Source organism: Rhinolophus sinicus, linkage group LG11, assembly GCF_036562045.2.
Source record: "Rhinolophus sinicus isolate RSC01 linkage group LG11, ASM3656204v1, whole genome shotgun sequence".
Lineage (NCBI taxonomy): Eukaryota > Metazoa > Chordata > Mammalia > Chiroptera > Rhinolophidae > Rhinolophus > Rhinolophus sinicus.
In genome coordinates, this window is record NC_133760.1 from 14,670,591 (window position 1) to 14,692,248 (window position 21,658).

Genomic DNA, 21,658 nt, shown 5'->3' on the forward strand with positions numbered 1-21,658 from the left:
TGAAGCCAGGCCAGCAGAGTGATGCCAGTGAGGTGGGATGGTCCCTGAGGAACCTGCAGAGAGAAGCAGGGTCGGATGCCACAGGGCCTGGCAGGCCATGAGGAGGGGATCAGAATGGGAAGCCATTGAATGGTTTTATTCAGGGCAATGGCATCATCCAATTTATGTTCTTCAAAGCTCCCTCTGGCTGTGGTGTGAACTGATGATAAGGACTAAAGGAAAGACCAGGTTAAAAGCTTTTGCAGTAGTCCAATGAGAAATCATGGTTGTGGCAGAGCTGGAGGGAAACAGATTCGTATGACATACATTCTGGAGATGAAAGAAATAGGACTTGATGGTCAATTGAATGTGGGTAGTAAAGAACAAGGCATCAAGTCAGGCTTTCTGACCACTATGCACCTATCAGAATGGCTAAATAAAAATACTAACAACACAAGTGCTGGTGAGGATATGGAGCACCTGAATCTCTCATATATTGCTGGGAGGAATGCAGAATGGTACTCTGGCAAACAGATTGACGGGATCTTAAAAAATTCAACATTGAGTTCCGGTGAAGAGGAGATACCCCCGCAGTTGTCGCCGCATCGGGAATTTCTGGCTCTTTTCTCTTCGCCTTAAATTCGGGTGTCTTTTATGAATAATCAAAAGCAGCAAAAGCCAACGCTATCAGGCCAGCGTTTTAAAACCAGAAAAAGAGAGGAAAAAGAGAGGTTTGACCCCACTCAGTTTCAAGACTGTATTTTTCAAGGTTTAACTGAAACTGGTACTGATTTGGAAGCAGTAGCAAAGTTTCTTGATGCTTCTGGAGCAAAACTTGATTACCGCCGATATGCAGAAACACTCTTTGACATTCTGGTGGCCGGCGGAAGGCTGGCCCCAGGTGGTACACTGGCAGATGACATGATGCGTACAGATGTCTGTGTGTTCGCAGCACAAGAAGACCTGGAGACCACGCGAGCATTTGCACCGGTTTTTAACAAGTTAATCAGGTGCTACAAATACCTGGAGAAAGGTTTTGAAGAGGAAGTAAAAAAGTTGCTGCTATTCTTAAAGGGTTTTTCAGAGTCGGAGAGAAACAAGCTGGCTATGTTGACTGGTGTTCTTCTGGTTAATGGAACACTTAATGCATCCATTCTTAATAGCCTTTATAATGAGAATTTGGTTAAAGAAGGGGTTTCAGCAGCTTTTGCTGTAAAGCTCTTTAAATCATGGATAAATGAAAAAGATATCAGTGCAGTAGCTTCAAGTCTTCGGAAAGTCAGCATGGATAACAGACTGATGGAACTTTTCCCTGCCAATAAGCAAAGCATTGAACACTTTACAAAGTATTTTACTGAGGCAGGCTTGAAAGAGCTTTCAGAATATCTTCGGAATCAGCAAACCATAGGAGCTCGTAAGGAACTCCAGAAAGAACTTCAAGAACAGATGTCCCGTGGTGATCCATTTAAGGATATAATTTTGTATGTCAAAGAGGAGATGAAAAAAAAACAACATCCCAGAACCTGTTGTCATTGGAATATCTGGTCCAGTGTAATGAGCACTGTGGAATGGAACCAAAAGGAGGCGCTTGGAGCAGAGCAAGCCATCAAGCACTTGAAGCAATACAGCCCTCTACTTGCTGCCTTCACTACTCAAGGTCAGTCTGAGCTGACTCTGTCACTGAAGATTCAGGAGTATTGCTATGACAACATTCATTTCATGAAAGCCTTCCAGAAAATAGCGGTGCTTTTTTATAAAGCTAAGTCCTGAGTGAAGAGCCCATTCTGAAGTGGTATAAAGATGCACATGTTGCAAAGGGGAAAAGTGTCTTCCTTGAGCAAATGAAAGTTTGTAGAGTGGCTCAAAAATGCTGAAGAAGTGTGAGTCTGAAGCTGGAGAAGATGACTGAATTTTGAAACTACACCCTCAGTAAAGCAAACAGGAGTTGTAGATAAAATGTCATGTTTCTTGTCTTGGTTCTTACATCTTCCTACCTCCCTATGTCAAACATGATATAAGGGCTTTCATGGCAAAATTTATTTTAAATGTTTCTATGGTTACTGGAAACGTTGGTATTAGTTTCTAAAATCATGTTTTAAGTAGCTTCAGGAGCTATAGATCTGAATCTAATGTTGTATTCGTTTTTTCAGTTATCTTCTACCTCCTGTATTTTCTACTGTAATAATATAATTTAGGGCTTTGCACAGTAAACAGTTCACTTTTCCCTGTTTTTTTTAAATATAAACAGTTTTCAAGATATGATTGGGTTAAAAATAATTTGTTGTAAAAATTCTGTTTGCAAATTACACTTGAAAGTATCCAAAGTCTCAAAAGGCAGTGATTTGTGAGGTCATTTGGGTTTGCCCAAAGCCCTCCTCATCAATGAAACTCTCATATACAGTAATTGAATTCATTAACATTAATCTTGAGTATATGGACCATTGCTTACATGTTAATATTTTTTGGCATTTTTAACCCCAGATGTCCTTGAGCTCAATTGTTTGCTCTCTGGTTTTCATTCCTTAGTGAAGCCATGGAAAATATCTTGGAAGTGAGGTCTTTGGGAAATTGTATGTGGCAGAAGTCGTGGGAAGAAGGAAGTTGAGCTTTTTCCCATTGAGAAACTTCAGCATTAAGTTTATATCTTTCCAGGCAAAACAAATGGGTATTCTTTGCATAGCATTTTCACTGTACCTTAGAAAAGTCTTGTCACTTGACGAATTTAACACTTGTCATACATTTAGATTGATAGGAAAGGACTCATGAAATAGTGTGAGGAAAGGAAATACTGTACTAAACTCAGTATATTGTTGAAAATGTTAAGTGATCAGTATGTTCTAATTGGGACTCTGAATATAAATCGTATTTCCTAATGGCTTAGGGTATTTGATGTAAAGCATGGAATACAATGATAATAATACATTCCTACTTGGTCATATAGGACCAGCTTCTTTCTCTTAACACATTCACTAATGACTCAAGTATTTGGCTATTAACCCTAGTTGCCTTTCTTTTAAGTGCCATGAACCAAATATCTCTTCTATACAATTGATACATTTATTTTAATTTTCATCTTTCTTTTCTTACTGCCCACTCATCGATATATGTAGTCAGTAGAAAACAAAATGTGACCACAGTTTTTGGTGGAAAGACCTCATAGTAAAAGTGAATATTTTGAAAGTTTTTTGATTGTTGAAAGAAATTAGCTTGGAATAATGCCACCAGAGACTGAGTGGAAATTGCCCCTTTCAAAGGTGCCATTTTTATGAGCCAAGAATTTGGTGTTTAGTTCACCTGGAAGGAGTAACATGTAGCATAATTTGAAATAACGGTATATAGTAATCTTACGAAGAAGAGCATTATTACTGATACCATTGTGAATAGGGTGAAATTGTTAAATGAAAGTTTTTATGCACAGGCAAAATGTATTCAGTAGGTTTCTACATAGTGATCTGCTTTTACTTTGTAATTTGTAGTCCTCAAAAGACTTTTTTTTAGAAATAAAGTCCATCCTTATCAGTTTATATAGGTCAGTCTTATTAATTTTTTATTTTTTGTAAATTCCATGTTCATGTCCAGTGGTAACTATGTTATACATTCAAGTGTCTTTATTACATAAGCATTAAATAATTGCTTTTTTCGTCCTTATAACTCCCAATCTGTAAACACCTACACAGAAACCTGATGTAGCGGAAACTACATTAACATTTCTACAACCAAATCATTGCATGTTACTGCCATTCAGAGTGTACCCTGTTTTATTATATACTGTGTATAGTGAAAGAGTGTGTAGTCTTCCAGAACTACATTATGATCTTTGATCCTAGTTTTTTTCATAATGACAAAGTAGTGTTTACTAACTACAATATTACAATAAATGGGTAAGTCACGTGTGACAGTGTAAAGAAAGGGGATGCTTTCTGAAAAGACTACAGATTTTCATTTTGAATTTTAAGTGATAATTTTGGAACTCAGCTGCCAGTGCCAACTTATAATGTCTCAAATATGTAATTCTTAATACAGATGTTAAAATTGTACTTGTAATTATGGTTGGATATCTGTTCATTGATTTTCCTAACTTGGTGTCAGTTTCTAAAGATAAGTCTCCTCTTAGATGCCATAATTAAATGTGTGTTTAGAGCTGATCATAAGTTTCTTAATCTTAATTATTTCTGGGAGTATTGTCCTAAGATATGTATTATGCTGTTCTTATGAAAACTCCAAATACCAAAAATGCCACAGGATATTTTGACATAGCATAATGATGGTGGTGAGAGGAAATGCATGTGATTAAGATCTACTTCTGTTTCTCAAAGCTCATTATCACCCTTCCCCAGGAAGCCTTTTCAGACTTTTCTAATAGTACCCCAATAAATTTCAATATAGATTAAAAAAAAAATTCAACATACAATTATCATATGAGGTCTGACAATTAAGTTTGAGAACTTGTTGCAATAATATTGCTAAACTTTTTTATATCCGAGGGATTATTCATTATGAATTTGTACCAACTAGACAAACAGTTAACCAAGTTTACTATTTGGAAGTGCTGAAAAGGCTGCGTGAAAAAGTTAGACGAAAATGACCTGAACTTTTCACCAACAATTCAAGGCTCTTGCATCACGACAATGCACCAGCTCACACAGCACTGTCTGTGAGAGAGTTTTTAGCCAGTAAACAAATAACTGTGTTGCAACACCTTCCCTACTCACCTGATCTGACCCCCAATGACTACTTTCTTTACCCAAAGATCAAGGAAATATTGAAAGGAAGATCTTTTGATGACATTCAGGACATCAAGGGTAATACAATAGCTCTGATGGCCATTCCAGAAAAAAGAGTTCCAAAATTGCTTTGAAGGGTGGACTAGGCACTGGTGTCGGTGCATAGCTTCCCAAGGGGAGTACTTTGAAGGTGACCGTAGTGATATTCAGCAATGAGGTATGTAGTACTTTTTCTAGGATGAGTTTGCGAACTTAATTGTCTGACTTCATATGACTCAGCCATCCCTCTCTCGGATATTTGACCTAGAGAAATGAAAACATATGTCCATACAAAAACCTGTACATGAATGTTTAGAGTAGCTCTATCCATAATTGCCCTAAACTGAAACAACCCAAATCTCATTCAGTGGGTGTATAGATAAGCAAATTGTGGTGCAGTCATTCAATGGAACTAACTACTCAGCAGTAAAAAGAAACAAACTGTAATATTCACAATAACTAGAATGAATCTCAAAGACATTATGCTAAGTGAAAGAAGCCAGTCTCAAAAGGTTAAAGACTGTGTGATTCCATTTATGTGACTTTCTTGAAACAGTAAAACTGACACGACAGCGGATCTGTGGTTGTCAGTGGTTAGGGGTGAGGGGAAGATGTGACTATAATGGCCCTTTATCTTGATTTGGAGGTTACAGGAATGTATGTGTGTTAAAATTCACAGAACTGTACATGTGAAACGCGTACCACTGAAAAATTTCCATTTTATTGTGTGATCTCTTTAAAAATAAAAAAGAATTAAATCTTAAAAAAAAAACAAAAAAACAAAAAATGATGCCTGGGTTTCTGGCCTGGGCAGATAGATAGATGGCGTTGCCATTTACAGAGGTGGACAGGGCTAGGAGGTGGGGTCAAATTTGGGGGAGGAAGTGAACTTGGTTTGAACTTGTGAACTTGTGAACTTGTGATGTCTCTGTACACAGCTGGATACACAAGAGTCTGGGGCTGGAGATAAATATATGGGTGTCATCAGTGATCAAAGCTACTAGATTGGATTGGAACACCTAGGGAGATGCTGGTGTAGAACAAGAGCAAAAGGGGAGTGCCTTCCAGAACAATGCCTCCAGAGCGTGGGAGCAGGAGGAGGAGCCAGGGTTGAGAGAGAGGGACCTGGAATTGGAGAATACTAGAACCTCCTCTGCTCTGCCTGGTTGTGTCCTTCAGAGACCTGTCTTGTGAGTGAGGGAGATGGCTCTCAGAGAAGGGCAGCTGGGGTGGCAGGGACTTCAAAACGAGAACAAGGGACTGGTAAGGATGATGTTAGAAAGTCAGCAGGTCTCTGCAGCTGTTTGCCATTAGATCTTGTCAAAGGTATCTGTGAACTGCACTTGACACTTCCTCTTGCTTCCTCCCCCACCCCTCCCCAACATCTGAACCTCCTCAGCCTCCACTGCTGGAGAGGCCACAAACTGGAAGCCTGGAAGCCAGTCCACAATGCTCAGTCCTGTTTTGTTTTCACCACAGAGTACTTAAACATTTTGAATTGGTTGTCAGGACACAAGATTTCCAAACAGCAGTAACAGCTGGACTTTGAACTGGAAAAATTAGAAGGTATGGCAGCAGTGAGTCCACTGGCTCCTTGGTAACAGGAGTTACATTTAGATGAACCATGCACTCTCCAGTTGGCCACAGTCCTTACTAATTCCTGCAGATCTTCCTCACCAGGATAAGAGCTGGTTGCCATTTATCACCTGTTTGTGTCATGGTTTCTGCCCTTTTGTGTAACTTGGGCTGTCCCATAGCAGTCACCCCTTCTGCAGAGTGGCACAGCAAAAGCAGAGACCTGCTTGGCTTGTTGAAACTTGGGAAGACTTATTGACGACTTTATATACACCTATATAATATGGGCACAGAGGTGAGGTGACATGACTTTTTCTAATCAACTTTTTTATTGAGGCTTAATTTACATACAAAGATGAGGGTTGTGCGCTAAGCATAAAGAACAGTTATTAGAAGGGCGGGGGGCAGGGATGAACAGAATCAGTGAGCAGCAAGCCCCTAATCGTGAGTAGTAAATTGGCATCCAGGAACATATAACCTCATCTTCACGTGGGCATGACATGTGTTATAACGACTCCAGGGGCAAGAAGACTGGGTGGATCCCCTGTTTTCCAAGAACACTGAGCAGGGCCAAGCACCCCTCCACAGGACAACATTGCTCGTGAGCCCCACCCCACCCATTCAACCCTCTCTTGTTTCCATACCAATCAAGATCCCACAATAAGCATGGACATTTTTATCAATAAAAGGAGAGCTTGCAGCCAAGACTGCCAGTTAGCTGATACTCAACCTTAAAAAGGATCTCATCCAGTAGGTTTGTTTTTTGTCGTGTAATGCAGTCTCAACTAGTCAGCTTTCAAAAGCCCCTATCTGAATGAGCGGAGTCCCAACATCTTGGTGCCAGAGCTACTGACTGAAACCATAAGAAATCTCCTTAGGTCAGTCGTAATAGGTAAGATAAACACCAAGATTTCATAGCTCCTACAAAACAAATAGTCAGAGTTCCAAAATTCCAGGATCACAAAATAAAATAAGAAAAGATGGCATTGGGTAGGTTCTAGTAGGATGTAGGAATTTTAGATATGATATAGTCTTATTCATTCCAGTTAAGACACTTTTGGCTACAAGTCAGAGAGTATCTAGTGAACAGCAAGTCAACCATAGCAATGTTTATTAACAATGAGTTTGGAGCTGGGGGTTCCAGCTCTATAAGGTCATCAGGACCAAGAACCTTTCATCCTTCTTCTCTGCCACCCATAGTTTGTTAGTTTTCTCCTTCAACTTTGTGACCTTCTGGCCCTAAAATGGCTGCTGCAGCTCCAAGTGTCACATCCTCTCAGAAAAGCTTCCAAACCAGGAAGGGAGAGGGCAGCTCCTCACATATTTACCTCTTTTGGGGACAGAGCCAGTAGTGCAGTTTCCAGGCTCTCGGCCTCTCGTAGAAGGGTGCTGGCTCAGGTAGTAAATGGCCATCAACTGTGATTGGATGGCCATTAGCTGTGGCTAGTTGGCCGTCAGCTGTAACCAGTGAGCCATTGGCCACTAATATAATTGCCGTGGCTACGCTAGCAGGAAATGGGGGGCTAGCAGGAAGATGGTGACTGAGCTAGCAAGCGCGGATTGCAGTTAGCATGGTGGATTGCAGCTAGCAAGCGAGGTTGGTTGGCAGAGAGAAGTGGATGGCAGGTTGCGGATCGTGTGGCTCCTGCTTCCTGTTTCTCCAACCCAGCTTCCAGCGAGAATATAGTGGTATGACTCTCCTATTTATGGCTCTGTGGGTGTTCCTTTTTGGCCTCACCATGTCCTGCGTTCTTATGTGGGGAGCGGGACCAGAGACCCCGCATGACACCCTGCATGACAGACCCCTAGCAGATTTCTTACTTTTGTTGGCTAGAATTGGGTCATGTGTCCATCCTGATACCAGTGACCTTAATAAAAGGGAGCAAGATTGTCATGATTAGTGCCAATTACAATCTGACCCCTCGGGTTGGCTGATATGCAGCAAGGGATGATTGAATTGGTTGTTTCACTGTACCCTTCTCGTCTAAATCCAGTAAAATCCCCCCCTTACAAAAATATTTCTGTACCCCATTTCCTCTTCTGCAACGTTTTCTCTCCCCTAGTTCCATGTCTCCATGGGGGATGCACCTTCCCACTTCCACCAGTGTTTATCAGATTTCATTCTTTTTATCCCATTCTTTTTCTGGAACGTGATCCCAGCATCCTTTCCCCCAGAACACTGGCCACCATCTTGATGCCTTGATCTTTCCCCAGAGGGATTATTTTTCAGAACTGGCCTTAAAGGGACGTCAGCAGGCTTCTCATAGAACTTGCAACGTGTTAGGGGCCACAACTATCTGTATCGCTGGGGACTTTCTTTTTAAACCAGAGGAGTCCTGTCAGAGAGGGGAAGGTACACATTTGAGTGCTTTCTCACACTATTTCCCTCTATTAGTTCTCCACCCCAGCTCTGTCTCCCATCTCCTCCTCCTCTCCCGGAATCTATGGCCTGACGTTTCTTCCACCTGCTTCTTCCACCTGCGTGTCTTTCTATTTTTATTGTGGCTCTGCTTCTTCCTTTTGGATAGTTCTTGCAACTAATGTTGCAGGCTCCCAGGCTTCTTGCTCACCCCCATCTGTTCTTCACCTCCCTTCCTCCTCCCCCGCCCGTGACCTGCTCTAATTTTTGTCCTCTTCCCAAGATCCACTTGAAACAGGTTTACCTCTCCTGCTTTGTATGCAGTTTTCCTTGCCCCACCAGGCACATACGGAAGGAGAGGTCACTTGCTAAACTATCCAAAGACCCTGGTCACAGGTGATGTATTCAACTCAGGAGAAGGCAGCAAGTCAGCCTGACTCCCTGTGCCTGTTTCCTGCCCCCACCCCCCACCCCACTATACTGCTTTATGAATAGTCTGAGCTTATTGTGGCGTAAGCCTGCAGTGCTTTCACCACTCACTGCCTTCAGCCAGGCTGCAGTGAACCATCTTTGCCGGTTTCGTAATGACTTCTTGGGTAGCTTTCCTAGGTTTATGGTCACACTTGGTGATTTGAAACTTCTAGCCTCCTCCCTGTTCCCCTAGAAGCTGAGACCCTGAACTGTGGCAGGGATCGGTCAAGGCTCCCTTGTCCTTCGAGGTTGAGCTGCCCTCGTTTTTAGTGAAGGGGTAGGATAGCCTTTCTTATAGGAGGAGAAAGCTCCTCCTACTTCATGGCCATCAATGAGGTTTAGTCCTTTTTGTAAACTGTAAAAAAAAATTTTTTGTTAATTAACAAAATTATATTGCTGAACAACATTGGCTGTTTGAAATCAGATCGGTAAGAGTGAAATATCCCACTGGTACTTGGAGGATCCAGGCGGGAGCCTGTGACACAGAAAAGCAGCCTTGCTTTTCAGCCCCCAGTCCTTCAGATAAGTTTTCAGATGTAGAAATTCAACCTTTATCTTTGTATTTTCCAAAGAACTAAGACCCCAAGTCTGCCTATCGATGGCTTTACACAAAGTCCTGCTTTGCTTTGAGCCTATCAAACATGGCTTTATTGAATCTTCACCTAAACATCACTCTTCCCCCAAATCCTGTAATAACCCTGTCTCTCCTTCTATGAGATACCTCACACTTCCTCTGGAGTGTGGTCTTCTTTGCTCCAGCAAGATAATAAACCTAACTTTCTTGGGCTACATTATGTGAGATAGGCTATATCACTCTATTGGATGAAACCATTTCTCTAGCTGTGCATTCTAAGTGGGGCAATATTGTCCAGCAAAGAGGTGAAAATTAGTTCTGGGGGATCAAAAAAAGAAAAATCTTACCGTGGTTTGTGACCTTCCAAAGAGTCACACTCATAAACATATATAGTAGTATATTTGTTGTATTAAAATTTCATGGGCAGGGAGGGAAAGGTGCTGAGTAGGAAAAAGATCTAAAAAGGCTTCTTAGGGGCAATGAAACAAAACTGAGAAACAGTGCTTTAGCTAATATTGAGTAATTTTTGGTGTCCACTGTGAGTTATTATAGGTGCCCAATTATTGGCTCTCTGTTGCAGCTAGAATTGAGTTCCTCCAACCTCTGTTTTGGGAGATCCAACCTGGTTTGACCTCTTCTTGCACCCCTAGAACTTCCACTCTTGACTGTGAACTCCTCACACTTGCTAGGAGACACACCTTCTTGCTCTGCCAAATCGCGAGATTGCGAGATGCTCCATTGCTCACACACGTATGCCCATGCCATCTCTCTCCTAATCTCCTTTCCTTGCTTCCATGGGCACAGCAGTCCCAGAACACACCCATTCTCTGAACACCGCTTTCCCTTGGCTTCCGAGAGATATGGAAAACGTCATCACACTCCCATCACTGCCACTCGGACAATTGCCTCAGCCTCTGGTGACTTTTCATCCTCCCCACACCCAGCCTTTTGCTTATACAGACTGGTAGGGGTAGGGGAGTGGGGGGATGCTGAATGATGTTTGGGGGCAGTTAAGCCAGTTAAGCTGCCGCTTATTCCCCTTTATAAACCTTGGGGGAGGGGTGTGTTCTGGGACTGTTGTGCCCATGGAAGCAAGGAAAGGAGATTGGTTCTCCATAGCTCTTTTGAGAATGTGGGGTTTTCAACTCCCCTCAGCCTTGGGTCCTGAAGTCACAGGACTCACCTTCGTTCCATTTGTTCCCATGTCACCTTTGGTGCCTTTCTGAGCCATGTAGACCCATTTTCACAACCTGGTGGTTGCTAAGCAACCACCCAGCCTGAGTGCCTTGGGACAGACAGATGAGCCATGGGACCGACAGACAACTCATGCCTCCATCTATGCACAGAGACAAGATCTCTCTTTCCATTTGAGACCCAATCCCCCACCAGGAAGAAAGCAGATGCTAAAGACATTAGTGTTGACATCCCTGAAGTTCTGGGCCCAGCCATCTGCACACACAATAAGTGTTTTTGAACTGAAGCTGCCTGAGTACAAACAGAAGTGCCAGCATTTCTCTGGTTGCCTTGCTGGGAGAGGAGGTTCTGACCAACTGTTTCTCATGTACCACCCATCAGTAGAAAAGAAAAAATTACTAAATGATCACATCTTGATTAAAAAAAATAGCTCTTAAGAACGTACACCTGTCGAAGTCAACTGCACTGACTAGCTTAATTTACTTTTTTGAGAAGAATTTACTTTTTTGAGAAGGTTTCTTTACCAGGAAGAGGATATAGCAATACAGATAGTCGATCTGCTTTGCATGTGGTTCTGTTTCTCACTGTGACTTGACATATTTGTCCTGGCCAGGCTGCCTCACTGACTCTGGAAGTTGGACTGGGCCAGTCATTGTGCCCAGCTGCAAACAACAACAGAGTGGGTGTGGGTGTGGGTTTCAGAGTCAGCTACCATGTTTCCCCAAAAATAAGACCAGGTTTTGTATTAATTTTTGCTCCAAAAGATGCATTAGGGTGTATTTTCAGGGGATGTCTTATTTTTTCATGTACAACAGTCTAAATTTATTCAAATACAGTCATGTCATCTTCTTCTGGAACATTGTCATAACGTACTAAATGCATCCATCTGGCTGACGATCTTAATGGGGGCTTATTTTCGGGGTAGGTCTTATTTTGGGGGAAACATGGTAATTCCAGCTTCCTGTCTTGCTTACTCACTGGCCATAGGCTTTCAGGTAAGAGAGTTCACCTCTCCCAGCCCATTCCCACATCTGTAAAATAGAAATAGTAATATTACCTGCCACCTGGTTATTGAGAAGGTTGAAGAAGACAACATGTCAGGCCAAGTCCTCAAGATTGGTGAGCTATTATTTTTATTCCTCCAACCCCGGTCCTCTCCCAGCATCCGGGCATCTCACTATTTAGCCCTTTTCCTTCAGAGTCTCGGTGTTTTATCCTTCCATCCACCAATTCCATACCTGACCCACATACACCATAAGACAACAGAATAAAGAAAGACCATTCTCTTTTGCTTGCTATCAGATTTATTTAGGTAATTTCTGTTCTGTCATTTTTTCATAAATGTCCCTGAAAATCTGAATTTATTAAACAATGGAAACTTTCTGGAAAAGCTCACATGACAGCAGGATGCTCCCTGTGCCTGGAGTCCTGTGTCCCCTATCCCTGATCTACCAGGTCAGCAGCTCGGAAGGGTAGATTCTCCTTCTGTCCGGTCCCAAGTCACTGGGAAGTCCCTTCAAACTCTGGACACTGCTCTCAACTCCTTCCTCTCCGTAAAGCACAGGAGCTGGCCTGCTGCCACGGGGAGCTCATTTTTCTCCAGCACTCTCTCTCACCTTGACTGCTTCCCAGAGCCTAAGCTAGAGCATGTGGGGGGATGGGAAGGGAGGACAGTGGGGTGAAATCAAGAGTTGGGCTTGGTGAGCATATGCTTCGGGAGGCTGGGTGCCTGCTCTGCTCTGGCTGCGTCCATCCCCAGCCTGCCGCTCCCAGGTCCTGCCTGACTTCAGCTAGGAACTGCCCTGTGGGTGATATGTCTTTCATTCCAAGCCACTTGGCCGCCAACTCCACAGCCCTCCTAGAGTCCACCACCTGTTCGCTAGGTCACACAGCTCCTGAAGCTGCCCCTCGCCTCCACTCTTCTCCTGCGTTTCCACACTGCCCTCCTGCCTCCAAGGGCCTCGGGCCCCAATCAGCTTCTGCAGCAGCCCCTGAAATTCAGCTTGGAACCCAGATGATGAGAAGTAGTAGACCAGGGGGTCAACACAGGAATTCAGGGTACTGAGGAGCAGCACGTAACTTCTCCACGTCGGGCTTTTACCCTGAATGTAGCCCACAACATGGGACACGTTGTAGGGCCCAAAGAAGACGAGGAAGTTGAACAGCGTGGCTGCTACGAGCCCTGTCACTCTCTTCCGCCGGTGACGGCTGGCTCCCTTACTGAGCAAGTATATCAGGTTGCCGTAACAGTAGCTGGTGATGAGCAGAGGCACCCCAAAAAGCACCACAGCTAGCTCCAGCCGGACAGGCAAGAGAACAGCCAGCTGGTTCTCCTGGAATTCCAGGTAGCAGGTACCCTCACTGTAGGAGGCGTTCCTTGAGAGTTCAGTGACGTAGACCACGCTGCAGTGTGCACCGGCCAGGAGCCAGCAGGCTCCGCTGACCAGGCCAGCCTGCACCAGCCTTGGCCGGGTCTTGTACCACAGTGGGTAGGCCACGCTCAGAAAGCGCTCGATGCTCACAGCTGCCAGGAAAAGGGAAGTGAGATAGATGGTGGTGAAGAAGAGGAATCTGGAGAAGGGGCAGAAGATGAAGGGCAGGGGCCAGTGCATTTCACTGGCCGCCTCCACCATGCGGAATGGCAGGAAGAGCAGCAGGAGCAGGTCCGAGACGGTCAGGTTCAGCAAGAGTATGTCCACGGCCACCGGGCGGCGCTGCAGCTTGCTTATGAAGATCACCAGAGCCACCAGGTTGAGGGGGAGCCCCACCAGGAAGGTGAAGAGGTACACGGAGAAGACGAGCCAGTGACTGCCACGGATTGTGTCCATGATGATAGCCACTGGTGGGAGAGAGAGAGAGATGGCAGTGTGGGTGGGGAGCTTGCACCAGCGTCATCTCAACTACCCATAAGGAACACCATCACCACCCCTGCTCCTCACACCCCCTGATGCTTCCCCCCCACCCCCTGCAGGGTCAACCTGCCCGTCTCCTGTGCCTTCCCCCAGTAAAGCAAGAGCCAAGCTGCTCCTTCACACCAAGCTGCTCCTTCACACCAAGCTGCTCCTTCACACCAAGCTGCTCCTTCACACCAAGCTGCTCCTTCACACCAAGCTGCTCCTTCACACCAAGCTGCTCCACAGGGCCTTGTGCTCACCTGCTTATTTGAGAACCCAAGTACTCTGCTACGCAGCACCTTACCAACTTCTCCAGAACAAGTGCGGTTCGCTATTTATCTGACAGAACTGATAAAGATCTGGCAGTGCCCATGATGTCACTCACTGCTGAGCAATAGCACAAAAGATGCCTTTAGCTCTGTTAGCAGAGCTGTGTCACATACAAAACGAGGAGCAAATTTCACAACTACAGGCCTTGTTCCTGGGGCAGCCTCAGATGGCACGCCCTAACCAGCTCCCAGCCGACTTCATCTTTCCCTCCCTGATCCTCCATTTGCATTTTATCTGCTCTTCTAGGTTGGCACCTGTCCAGTTTGCCTTGTAAGGGAGGCAAGTAGCGACGCTGTGCAGGACAGTGGGGCTCTGGAGCAGAGGCCTGGGTTCAATGCCAGCTCTGTGATTTATTAACTCTGATGTGGGACAAATGACTTAAATGCTCTGAATCTCTGCTTTCTCATCTGTAGAACAGGGATAATCACAATATCAGTCTCAGAGAGTGGTTGTATAGATTAAAGCATTAATACATGTCAGATGCTTAAAATGGAGCCTGGCATGTTGCAGTGAGCATTTAATATATGTGAGCTGCCATCGTCCCAGTCACTGGTGTGGGCTTGTCTCTGGGGTGATAGTAATAATAACATTAATAATAATAATGGTGGCGATGATGATACCCTGTAGTGGGCACATAATCCATAGCAGATACTCTGCTTCTCAGGGCATCACCATTATGTCTTGAAATCCTTGTGCCGCACAGGGCAGAAAGGACTTGTTCCAGGTTATACAACTTGTTAAATATCACCACCAGCGTTCAAACGTAAGTTCTGTCCAGCTTCAGAGAGTATTTATTTATTCATTCAAATATTTATTGAACACAATGAGATACCATTTCATTCACATCCCACTGGAATGGCTACAAGCAAAAAGAAAAATCAGATAATACCAAGTGTTGGTGAAGACGTGAAGAAATGGGAATTCTCACACATTGATGGTGAGAATATAAAATGGGGTGGAGTCAGTTTGGAAGGCAGTTTGATAGCTTCTTTAAAAAGTAAACAGAAATTTACCATGTGACCCAATTCCACTATAGTATCTACCTTAAGAGAAATAAAACGTAAGTCCACACATTGCTAAATGTTCTGATAGCATTTGTCATAGTAGCCAAAAAACGGAAACATCACCTGGTGGTCATCTGTTAGTGACTGGATATAAACCAGGTGGCATGTTCATACAACGGAACACCATTTGGCAATACAAAGGAATGAAGTACCCATCTGTACTATAACATGGATGAACTTCAAAAACATTCACTAAGTGAAACAGCCAGACATAAGAGACCATGTATTGTATGTTTTCATTTATACGAAATGTCCAGAACAGGTACATTTACAGACAGAAAGTAGATTACTGGTTGCCTGAGGACTGGGAGTGGAAATGGGATTAAGTGTAAATGAGCCTGAGGAATCTTACTGGGCTGAGGAAAATGTTCTAAATTGGATTATAGTGATAGTTGCATACCTCAGTAAATTTACTAAAAATCATTGACTTAATTGTACATGGGTGAATTTTATGATATGTAAATTTTATCCCAAATAAGTTGTTAAAAGCACATCAGTGACCAAAACCAAGTTTTTGCTGTCACAGTGCTTACATTTGGTGGTGGGGGGTTAGGGGATTGAGTGACAGGAGGATAATAAAGACATCAATAATACAGAGGTAGAGAACCACTGGAGGAAACACTGCAGGCAGAAGGAATGGCAGGTGCACAGGCTTGACCTCTGGGGGAACTGGTAGAAGGTTTAAGGCTCAAGGGGCAAGGGTCAGGAGAGGATGCTGGGGATGGATCATGCAAGGCCCCAAGGGCCCCAAGGAGGAACCAAAATCTCCCCTAAGTGGAGGCGACACAAGTAACTGGAAGAAGGGACCCAGCAGCTGCTGCTCCAAAGCAAGGGGAGAGAAAGTAGTGCCTGGCATTATGGGAGGAGCAGTGGGGCCACCTGGGCTGGAGTTGGAGCTTTTACGGAAATCCTCTGGTGTCACCACTGCACAGGGAACAAACTTGTTTCTGGCTCCCGCAAAGCCTCAGAGAGACTTAACGTCTCTGGCCTGCTTCCATATTTATAAAACAGGTAATAAAACTTTCTCTGGAGGGCTATGGTGAGCATTCACTTATTCAGCAAACATTTACTGAGAGGCCGCTTAACTATGTGCTAGGCTCTCTTCTAGGGGCTCAGGATATATCAGCAAATAAAACAAAATTCCTTGCTCTCGTAAACATTTAAGCCTGAAAAGAGAAAACTTGTATAAACCAGCCCACGCACGCCGGGCACGTAGCTACCATGTTTGGTGCTCCTATATATTCATGGCGTTATTGTCGTCAGAGGAACGAGTCTGCTTCCTACTCCTGGCCTCATCAGAGCAGAAGCTCAGGTGTCTGTCTCCCTCTGCCTGCTGTCTCCTAGGTTCAGGGTGCCACCATTCACCTTTGAAAAGTGGACCCCAAGGATAAGCATTAACTTGATACCCCAAGTTTTCCAAATGTCCCCTGACCCTTGGGGGTCCTGCCTTGAAGAACCACATCCTACATCTACCCCTTTCTTGTTGTAGGGCCCTGGGAAAATTTCTTCACCCAGCAAAATGAAGATGATGATGATACCTGGCCTCAGAACTCATGCAGCACCTTTGTGCAGATTAGGGAAAGGTACCCCCTCCAGGAGAGCAGAGACCTGCTGTGCACCAAGGTGCCCTGTTTGAGGAGTGAGTGGTGTCTTTGTTCAAATCAAAATAAGATGTTGCTTCCCCTGGATGGAGGCCGCCCCATGCCAGGCACATGGCTTGGTGAGCAAAGCACAGGTTAGAATGTAGTCAATGTTTGCCCCTCTGCCTGGGATCCTTGTGCAGTGAACAACCTACCCATCTGTACAGCAGCTTCAGGGCTAAATTGAAGGATTGTGTGAAGATGAAATGAGACAATACTTGTAAAGCACTTGACATGGTGACTGTCACGTATTAGTGTCTCTATATTTGTTTGTGACTACTTCTGGTGTTGCAAGTATTTTCCCTCCCCCTGCTGAAGCATTTTTTCCTCTCAACTTCTTGTTCACAGTTCTAATGCTGCCCCCTTGTGAGTTCCAATGGTATCACAGTGTCATTATTTTGTGTCCTGCCTTCTCTCTTACTCAGAAATTGTTCTTTCTTAGGAAATGATTTTGGAGCAGTATCTTCCAAAGTGTATCATCAGAGTGGTAGCAAGATTAGAATGGTTCTAGATTAAAAGCAAACTTCCCTCCTCTTTCCCCACAGTGAAAGGCCTCTGCTCGTAGCCCACTGCCGATGATGGGCAGGAAAGGACCAGGGAGAGAAGAGACAGAGGTGAGAAGTCATGCTGTTGTGTGCAGAGGCAAACTTACCTATGTCCTGCGACCCAGCTCCTGGCCTCCATTCTTCCCTCCGACTGGGATGCAGTTTTGCCAGGCTCAGTTCTTCCCGTAAGTGACTCCAGGGGTGCCCCCCGGCAAGGCTACTCAGCAGCTTATTTGGAGCAGCCCCCAAGGGCCTGGTGAAGCAGCTGGTCTCTCCTGCTGCATGTCCCTTCCCCCCAGCAGTGGTGACTACTTTTGGGATGTACCCCCTTTCGTTCTTGCCACACATGATGTCCCTCGGCCAGGCCCCACTCCCAAGTAGCCAGTCACCAATGGGTTGAGCACCACGCTCCAAGCACCTGTGAGGAGCCCCAGCTTCCGCCAGCTGCCTCCCATGTTGGGGTGCAGGAAGCCAGCCACATTGGAGGCATTGTAGGGTCCCAAGCAGAGCAGCAGCGTGAGCAGAGCCCCACCAGCCACCCAGGCCGCTCTTAGCTTTCGTCTGTGGCTCAGGCCTGAACCGGCCAATGCCCGGAGGCAGCCTACATAACAGAAGGCTGTGATGATCAGGGGCAGAAAGAAGAGCAGGAGAGAGAGACTGAGGCGAGCAGGGCCAGCTGAGGCTGGGTCCCAGGCCTCCAGGCAGACGGGAGAGCCGTTGACTGGAGTGTTGATGCCCAGGGAGCTGGTGGTATTGTCCATCCAGCCTCCCGGAGCCTCCAGCCCAAAGACCAGCCCCAGGTGACAGAGGACAAGGGCCCATATGGCCACACACACGCCCCAGGAATAACAGGGCCTCCGGGCGGCTTGGTAGCCCAAGGGGAAGGCAGCTCCTAAGTAGCGGCCAGCACTCAGGGCGGCCAGGAAGCCACCGCCTGCATAGAGCGGAGCAAAGTGGACCAAGGCAAAGGCAGGACAGAGCGGGGCCGGCAGGGTCCAGGCTCCTGCGGCCAGGGCCTCCACCGCCTTCAGGGGCAGGGAGGCTGCCAGCAGGAGGTCAGAGCAGCCCAGGTGCAGAGCATAGACAAGGCTGGGGGTGAGGCGGAGCCGGGCATGGGCCACGGCGCCCCCGATGGCCAGGGCGTTGAGCGGGAAGCCCAGCGCAAAGGCGGACACATAGAGGGCAAAGGAGAGCTGCGGGGGTAGGTCCATGGGGCCCGGTGGCTTCCTTAGCTCCTGCGTTCGCGTGGGACTGGGGAGGGGAGCTCCTGGAGTCACAAACTGGTTTCAGTTCTGCTCAGGGTATTTGAAGCCATCTGGAGACAGAGACCCATAGAGGGAGGTTAGCAGTGGAGCCTAGATTAGAAGAGAGACAGCTAGCCCTCAGTCCTTTGCTTTCTTTTTGAGGTATCACCTCTTAAAATGAAGAGCGTGATCATGGAGTAACAGGAGAAGATAGAGCAAAAGTGTGTGAGTCCCCTGATTTCTGAGACTCTGGGAAGAGAAGGGGTAGAGAGAATTCAAAACAGAGTTGGGCTCCACAGTAGGTGTTTTTCTTAAGAAAAGGAGTTAGATTTCTGCTTTCACTCCCTTCCTCCCAATACCCTGGAGAGAGCAGGGGTTGCTCCCCTAAGTGGAGAGCCTGCCCAGCAATGGAGGGTTGGTGGAAACTCCTAGCCAAGGGAAAGAGAAGTTGGGGTTTCGGTAGGGTGGAGGGTGTGGCAAAGAACAGGTGAAGGGGGTCCCTAGGGGAGAGCCCAAGAGAAGCCAGGTCCCGTAATGTCACTAGGAATGACCTTAGCCTACTTCAGGGCACCCTAAGCAGGGCAACTGGGGTTCTAGGGAATAATTGTTGGTGGAGAGAGGAGCCACAGGGAGAGGGACTCACCTCTTGGCGCTGCCGCTGCCAGATGTCTCTGAGGGAGGGTGGGCTGAGGGAGGGTGCCCCGGATGGGCAGAGAGCTGGAAAGGTGAGAAGGGCGGGGTGGCAAGATCATTAGCCTGAGGCACTAGCAGCCTGGGTGAGCAGCTAATGGGGCATCTCTTGCTGGAGCGGAGGCCAGATGGAAGGAGGTAAGGGTCCAAGATGAAGTGAACACAGGAAGGGGAGAGGACAGAAATGTTGGCTTTTTCTGGGTAGAGTGAGGAATGCATAGCCAGCACCTTCGAGGAGCAGGGTTGGTGGGGTACACCCAGAGCACAGCTTTATCTCCCACCCAGCCTCTTCAAACCTGCTCTGGGGGCCAAGTCTTCTCTACTCCTGGAGGAGCTCGTGGGTGGGCCCCAGGCCTCCGGTCAGTTCAGTCATTCACGCTGTCTCCATTTGGTCATTCATATGTGGAATAAAGAAATAACTTCTGAGGTGTGGCCTGTGCCTTCCCCGACATGCACAGGTGTGGGCACGTGTGTTTCGAGGAAAGCACTCCTCCATTCTCCCTCTCCTTTCCCCTCTGGCTTGATGACACTTGCTTCTGACCCCTCCAGTGTTGGCAGGAGGGGAAGGAGGAGAGACAAGGAACAAGCCAAGTCTCGTTTGGCTGCACCGGAGTAACCGGGCGCTGGTCTCCACTCTGCTTCTCTGGGCTGAGTGGATGTCAAAGGGGACTCCTCCCTGGCCACTTGTAGGGACACTGGCTGGCACTCACTAAGTCACAATGTGTGCCCCAGCTGGCAACTTAGTTTTCTTCTCTCAGCCTCTGGGAATTCGGCCATTTACCTCCTGTTAGGGCGACGTTGCCCTTCCAGGAAGACCTCCTCAGTGAGATTTCAAGTGGCCCGAGCCTGTCTCTGTGGTTTGCTGTCTCTCGATCTCTGACTGCGCGTGTGTCTCCCTGTCTCTCTGTCTCTTTCTCTGCTGCCTCAGACTGACAACACAGATTCTTGACTTCAGTTTTCTTGGGTTTGTGTGTCAGTCACCAGGCCACTATGCCCCTCCCAAATTCCAAGTCACCTAAATAAGTAAATAAGCTTCTTTGGGTGGTTTTCTGGGAGTGCTTCTCGGCAGGCTGCAGGTGGAGGCAGCTTATCAACAACTCCCTCCAAATAAATCATTTAATTTCCTTTTTCTACCTCAGTCACTAAATTGATTCCTGATCACCTCCCTTCCAAGTCCCACATAGGTGGTCCAGCACCTCCCTCAGAATATAGAAGAACTAGCCACCCGCTGTTTAGTATTTTCTCTTTGGGAAACACTGAGAAACAGACAGAAGGGAGGGAAAAATCAAGAGGAGAGCCATTTTACCTGTAACAAGCATTTGGCGGAGAGCAAAGCTGGGAGTGAAGGGAGACATCATAACTTCAAGATCTCTGCTCCAGCCCTGCCCACCTGGTGGCTCAGGTCTCTGGCCAGTGGCACCTCCTCAGAGGGCCTTCCTTGATCCCTCTATCCAAACAGGCCCCTCCCCTGCACCAGTTTCTGTATCCATCTTGGCGTTGTGTTTATTCAGAGCACTCACAGCTTGCAAAATCAGGTTTGCTAGCTCCTTTGCTAGAATGTTGGTCTGTGTGGGCAAAGATTTCTGTCTGCTTTGTCCACTGCTTGCTGCACACATAGTAGGGGCTCAGAGAGTTGAATGAATGGTCAGTTGTCTGGGTCCTGGGAGGACGGTGAGATCTGGGGCAGAGGGGAGGGCTGCTGGCCCTAGAGGACCCTGGCCACCCACTGTGCACGCCTCAGCGGTTCCTGTTGATGGCCACATCTTTCGGTCAATTGATTATGAAATAGGTTTACATCAGCAGCAGGGCTCAGGGACAGGATGAGAAGGCATCCGCAGGTTGCCAGGGAGATTATGCCAGGCCTTATCAGGCTCAGGGCTGCCTTCAGCTCCTTCAAGGGGACCCTGTTCTAAAACCCTTTGGGCACCCTAGACTAAAGAATCCCCAAATTAGGACTATGTCATATCTTTTCATACCCCAACAACTGGCTCTGTGCTGGATGCATTGACAAGTGCTCAGTAAATGTTTGCTGAGTGACTAGTTGAATGACACTGGACCTCATCTTCAATATAGAAGTCCCCACCCCAAACCCCCAAACCCTTCCCCTCTCATTTAAGCAGTTCTTGACGTCTCCCCTTCCTCCAGAAAAGCTGTAGTGCTCTCTTAGGAAATCAAACTGGGGACAAAGTGGATTGATGAGAAATCAGTGCCATCCTCTGAGTAATTCTGAGGATGATCAGAACCTCCTCCTCTCTTAGAGAGCATTCTGATATTGAGCAGAGGGGAGAGGAAGGTGGCACTTCCGAAGCACCCACCATGGGAATTTCACAGTCCTC

The 21,658-nt window shown here is 46.3% G+C and overlaps 2 protein-coding genes and 1 pseudogene across 3 annotated transcripts; 1 reads left to right on the forward strand and 2 right to left on the reverse strand.

Moving 5' to 3' along the window:
• The first annotated feature begins 549 nt into the window (after positions 1 to 549).
• On the forward strand, positions 550 to 1,811 carry LOC109433979 (eIF5-mimic protein 2; annotated as a pseudogene).
• A 10,396-nt stretch (positions 1,812 to 12,207) lies between these two features.
• On the reverse strand, positions 12,208 to 15,736 carry FFAR3 (free fatty acid receptor 3). 2 transcript variants are annotated; one of them, XM_074315820.1, is made up of 2 exons: positions 14,070 to 15,736; positions 12,208 to 13,754 (listed from the first exon to the last, which is right to left on the reverse strand). In XM_074315820.1, the coding sequence occupies exon 2, from the start codon at positions 13,741 to 13,743 to the stop codon at positions 12,736 to 12,738; it is 1,008 nt and encodes a 335-aa protein (XP_074171921.1). In that variant the 5' UTR covers positions 13,744 to 13,754; positions 14,070 to 15,736; the 3' UTR covers positions 12,208 to 12,735. The 2 variants fall into 2 exon arrangements, with proteins under 2 accessions (XP_074171921.1, XP_074171922.1); XM_074315821.1 differs by having other exon boundaries at positions 13,969 to 14,099.
• Positions 15,737 to 17,555: 1,819 nt separating this feature from the next.
• FFAR1 (free fatty acid receptor 1) lies at positions 17,556 to 21,385 on the reverse strand. The gene is made up of 3 exons (XM_019710663.2): positions 19,619 to 21,385; positions 19,276 to 19,349; positions 17,556 to 18,703 (listed from the first exon to the last, which is right to left on the reverse strand). The coding sequence occupies exon 3, from the start codon at positions 18,597 to 18,599 to the stop codon at positions 17,697 to 17,699; it is 903 nt and encodes a 300-aa protein (XP_019566222.1). The 5' UTR covers positions 18,600 to 18,703; positions 19,276 to 19,349; positions 19,619 to 21,385; the 3' UTR covers positions 17,556 to 17,696.
• Between the last annotated feature and the right edge of the window lie 273 nt (positions 21,386 to 21,658).

Bases quoted from the DNA above. Each gene is read 5' to 3' on its own strand.
- FFAR3 (XM_074315820.1), bottom strand. From the start codon at position 13,743: ATGGACACAATCCGTGGCAGTCACTGGCTCGTCTTCTCCGTGTACCTC.
- FFAR1 (XM_019710663.2), bottom strand. From the start codon at position 18,599: ATGGACCTACCCCCGCAGCTCTCCTTTGCCCTCTATGTGTCCGCCTTT.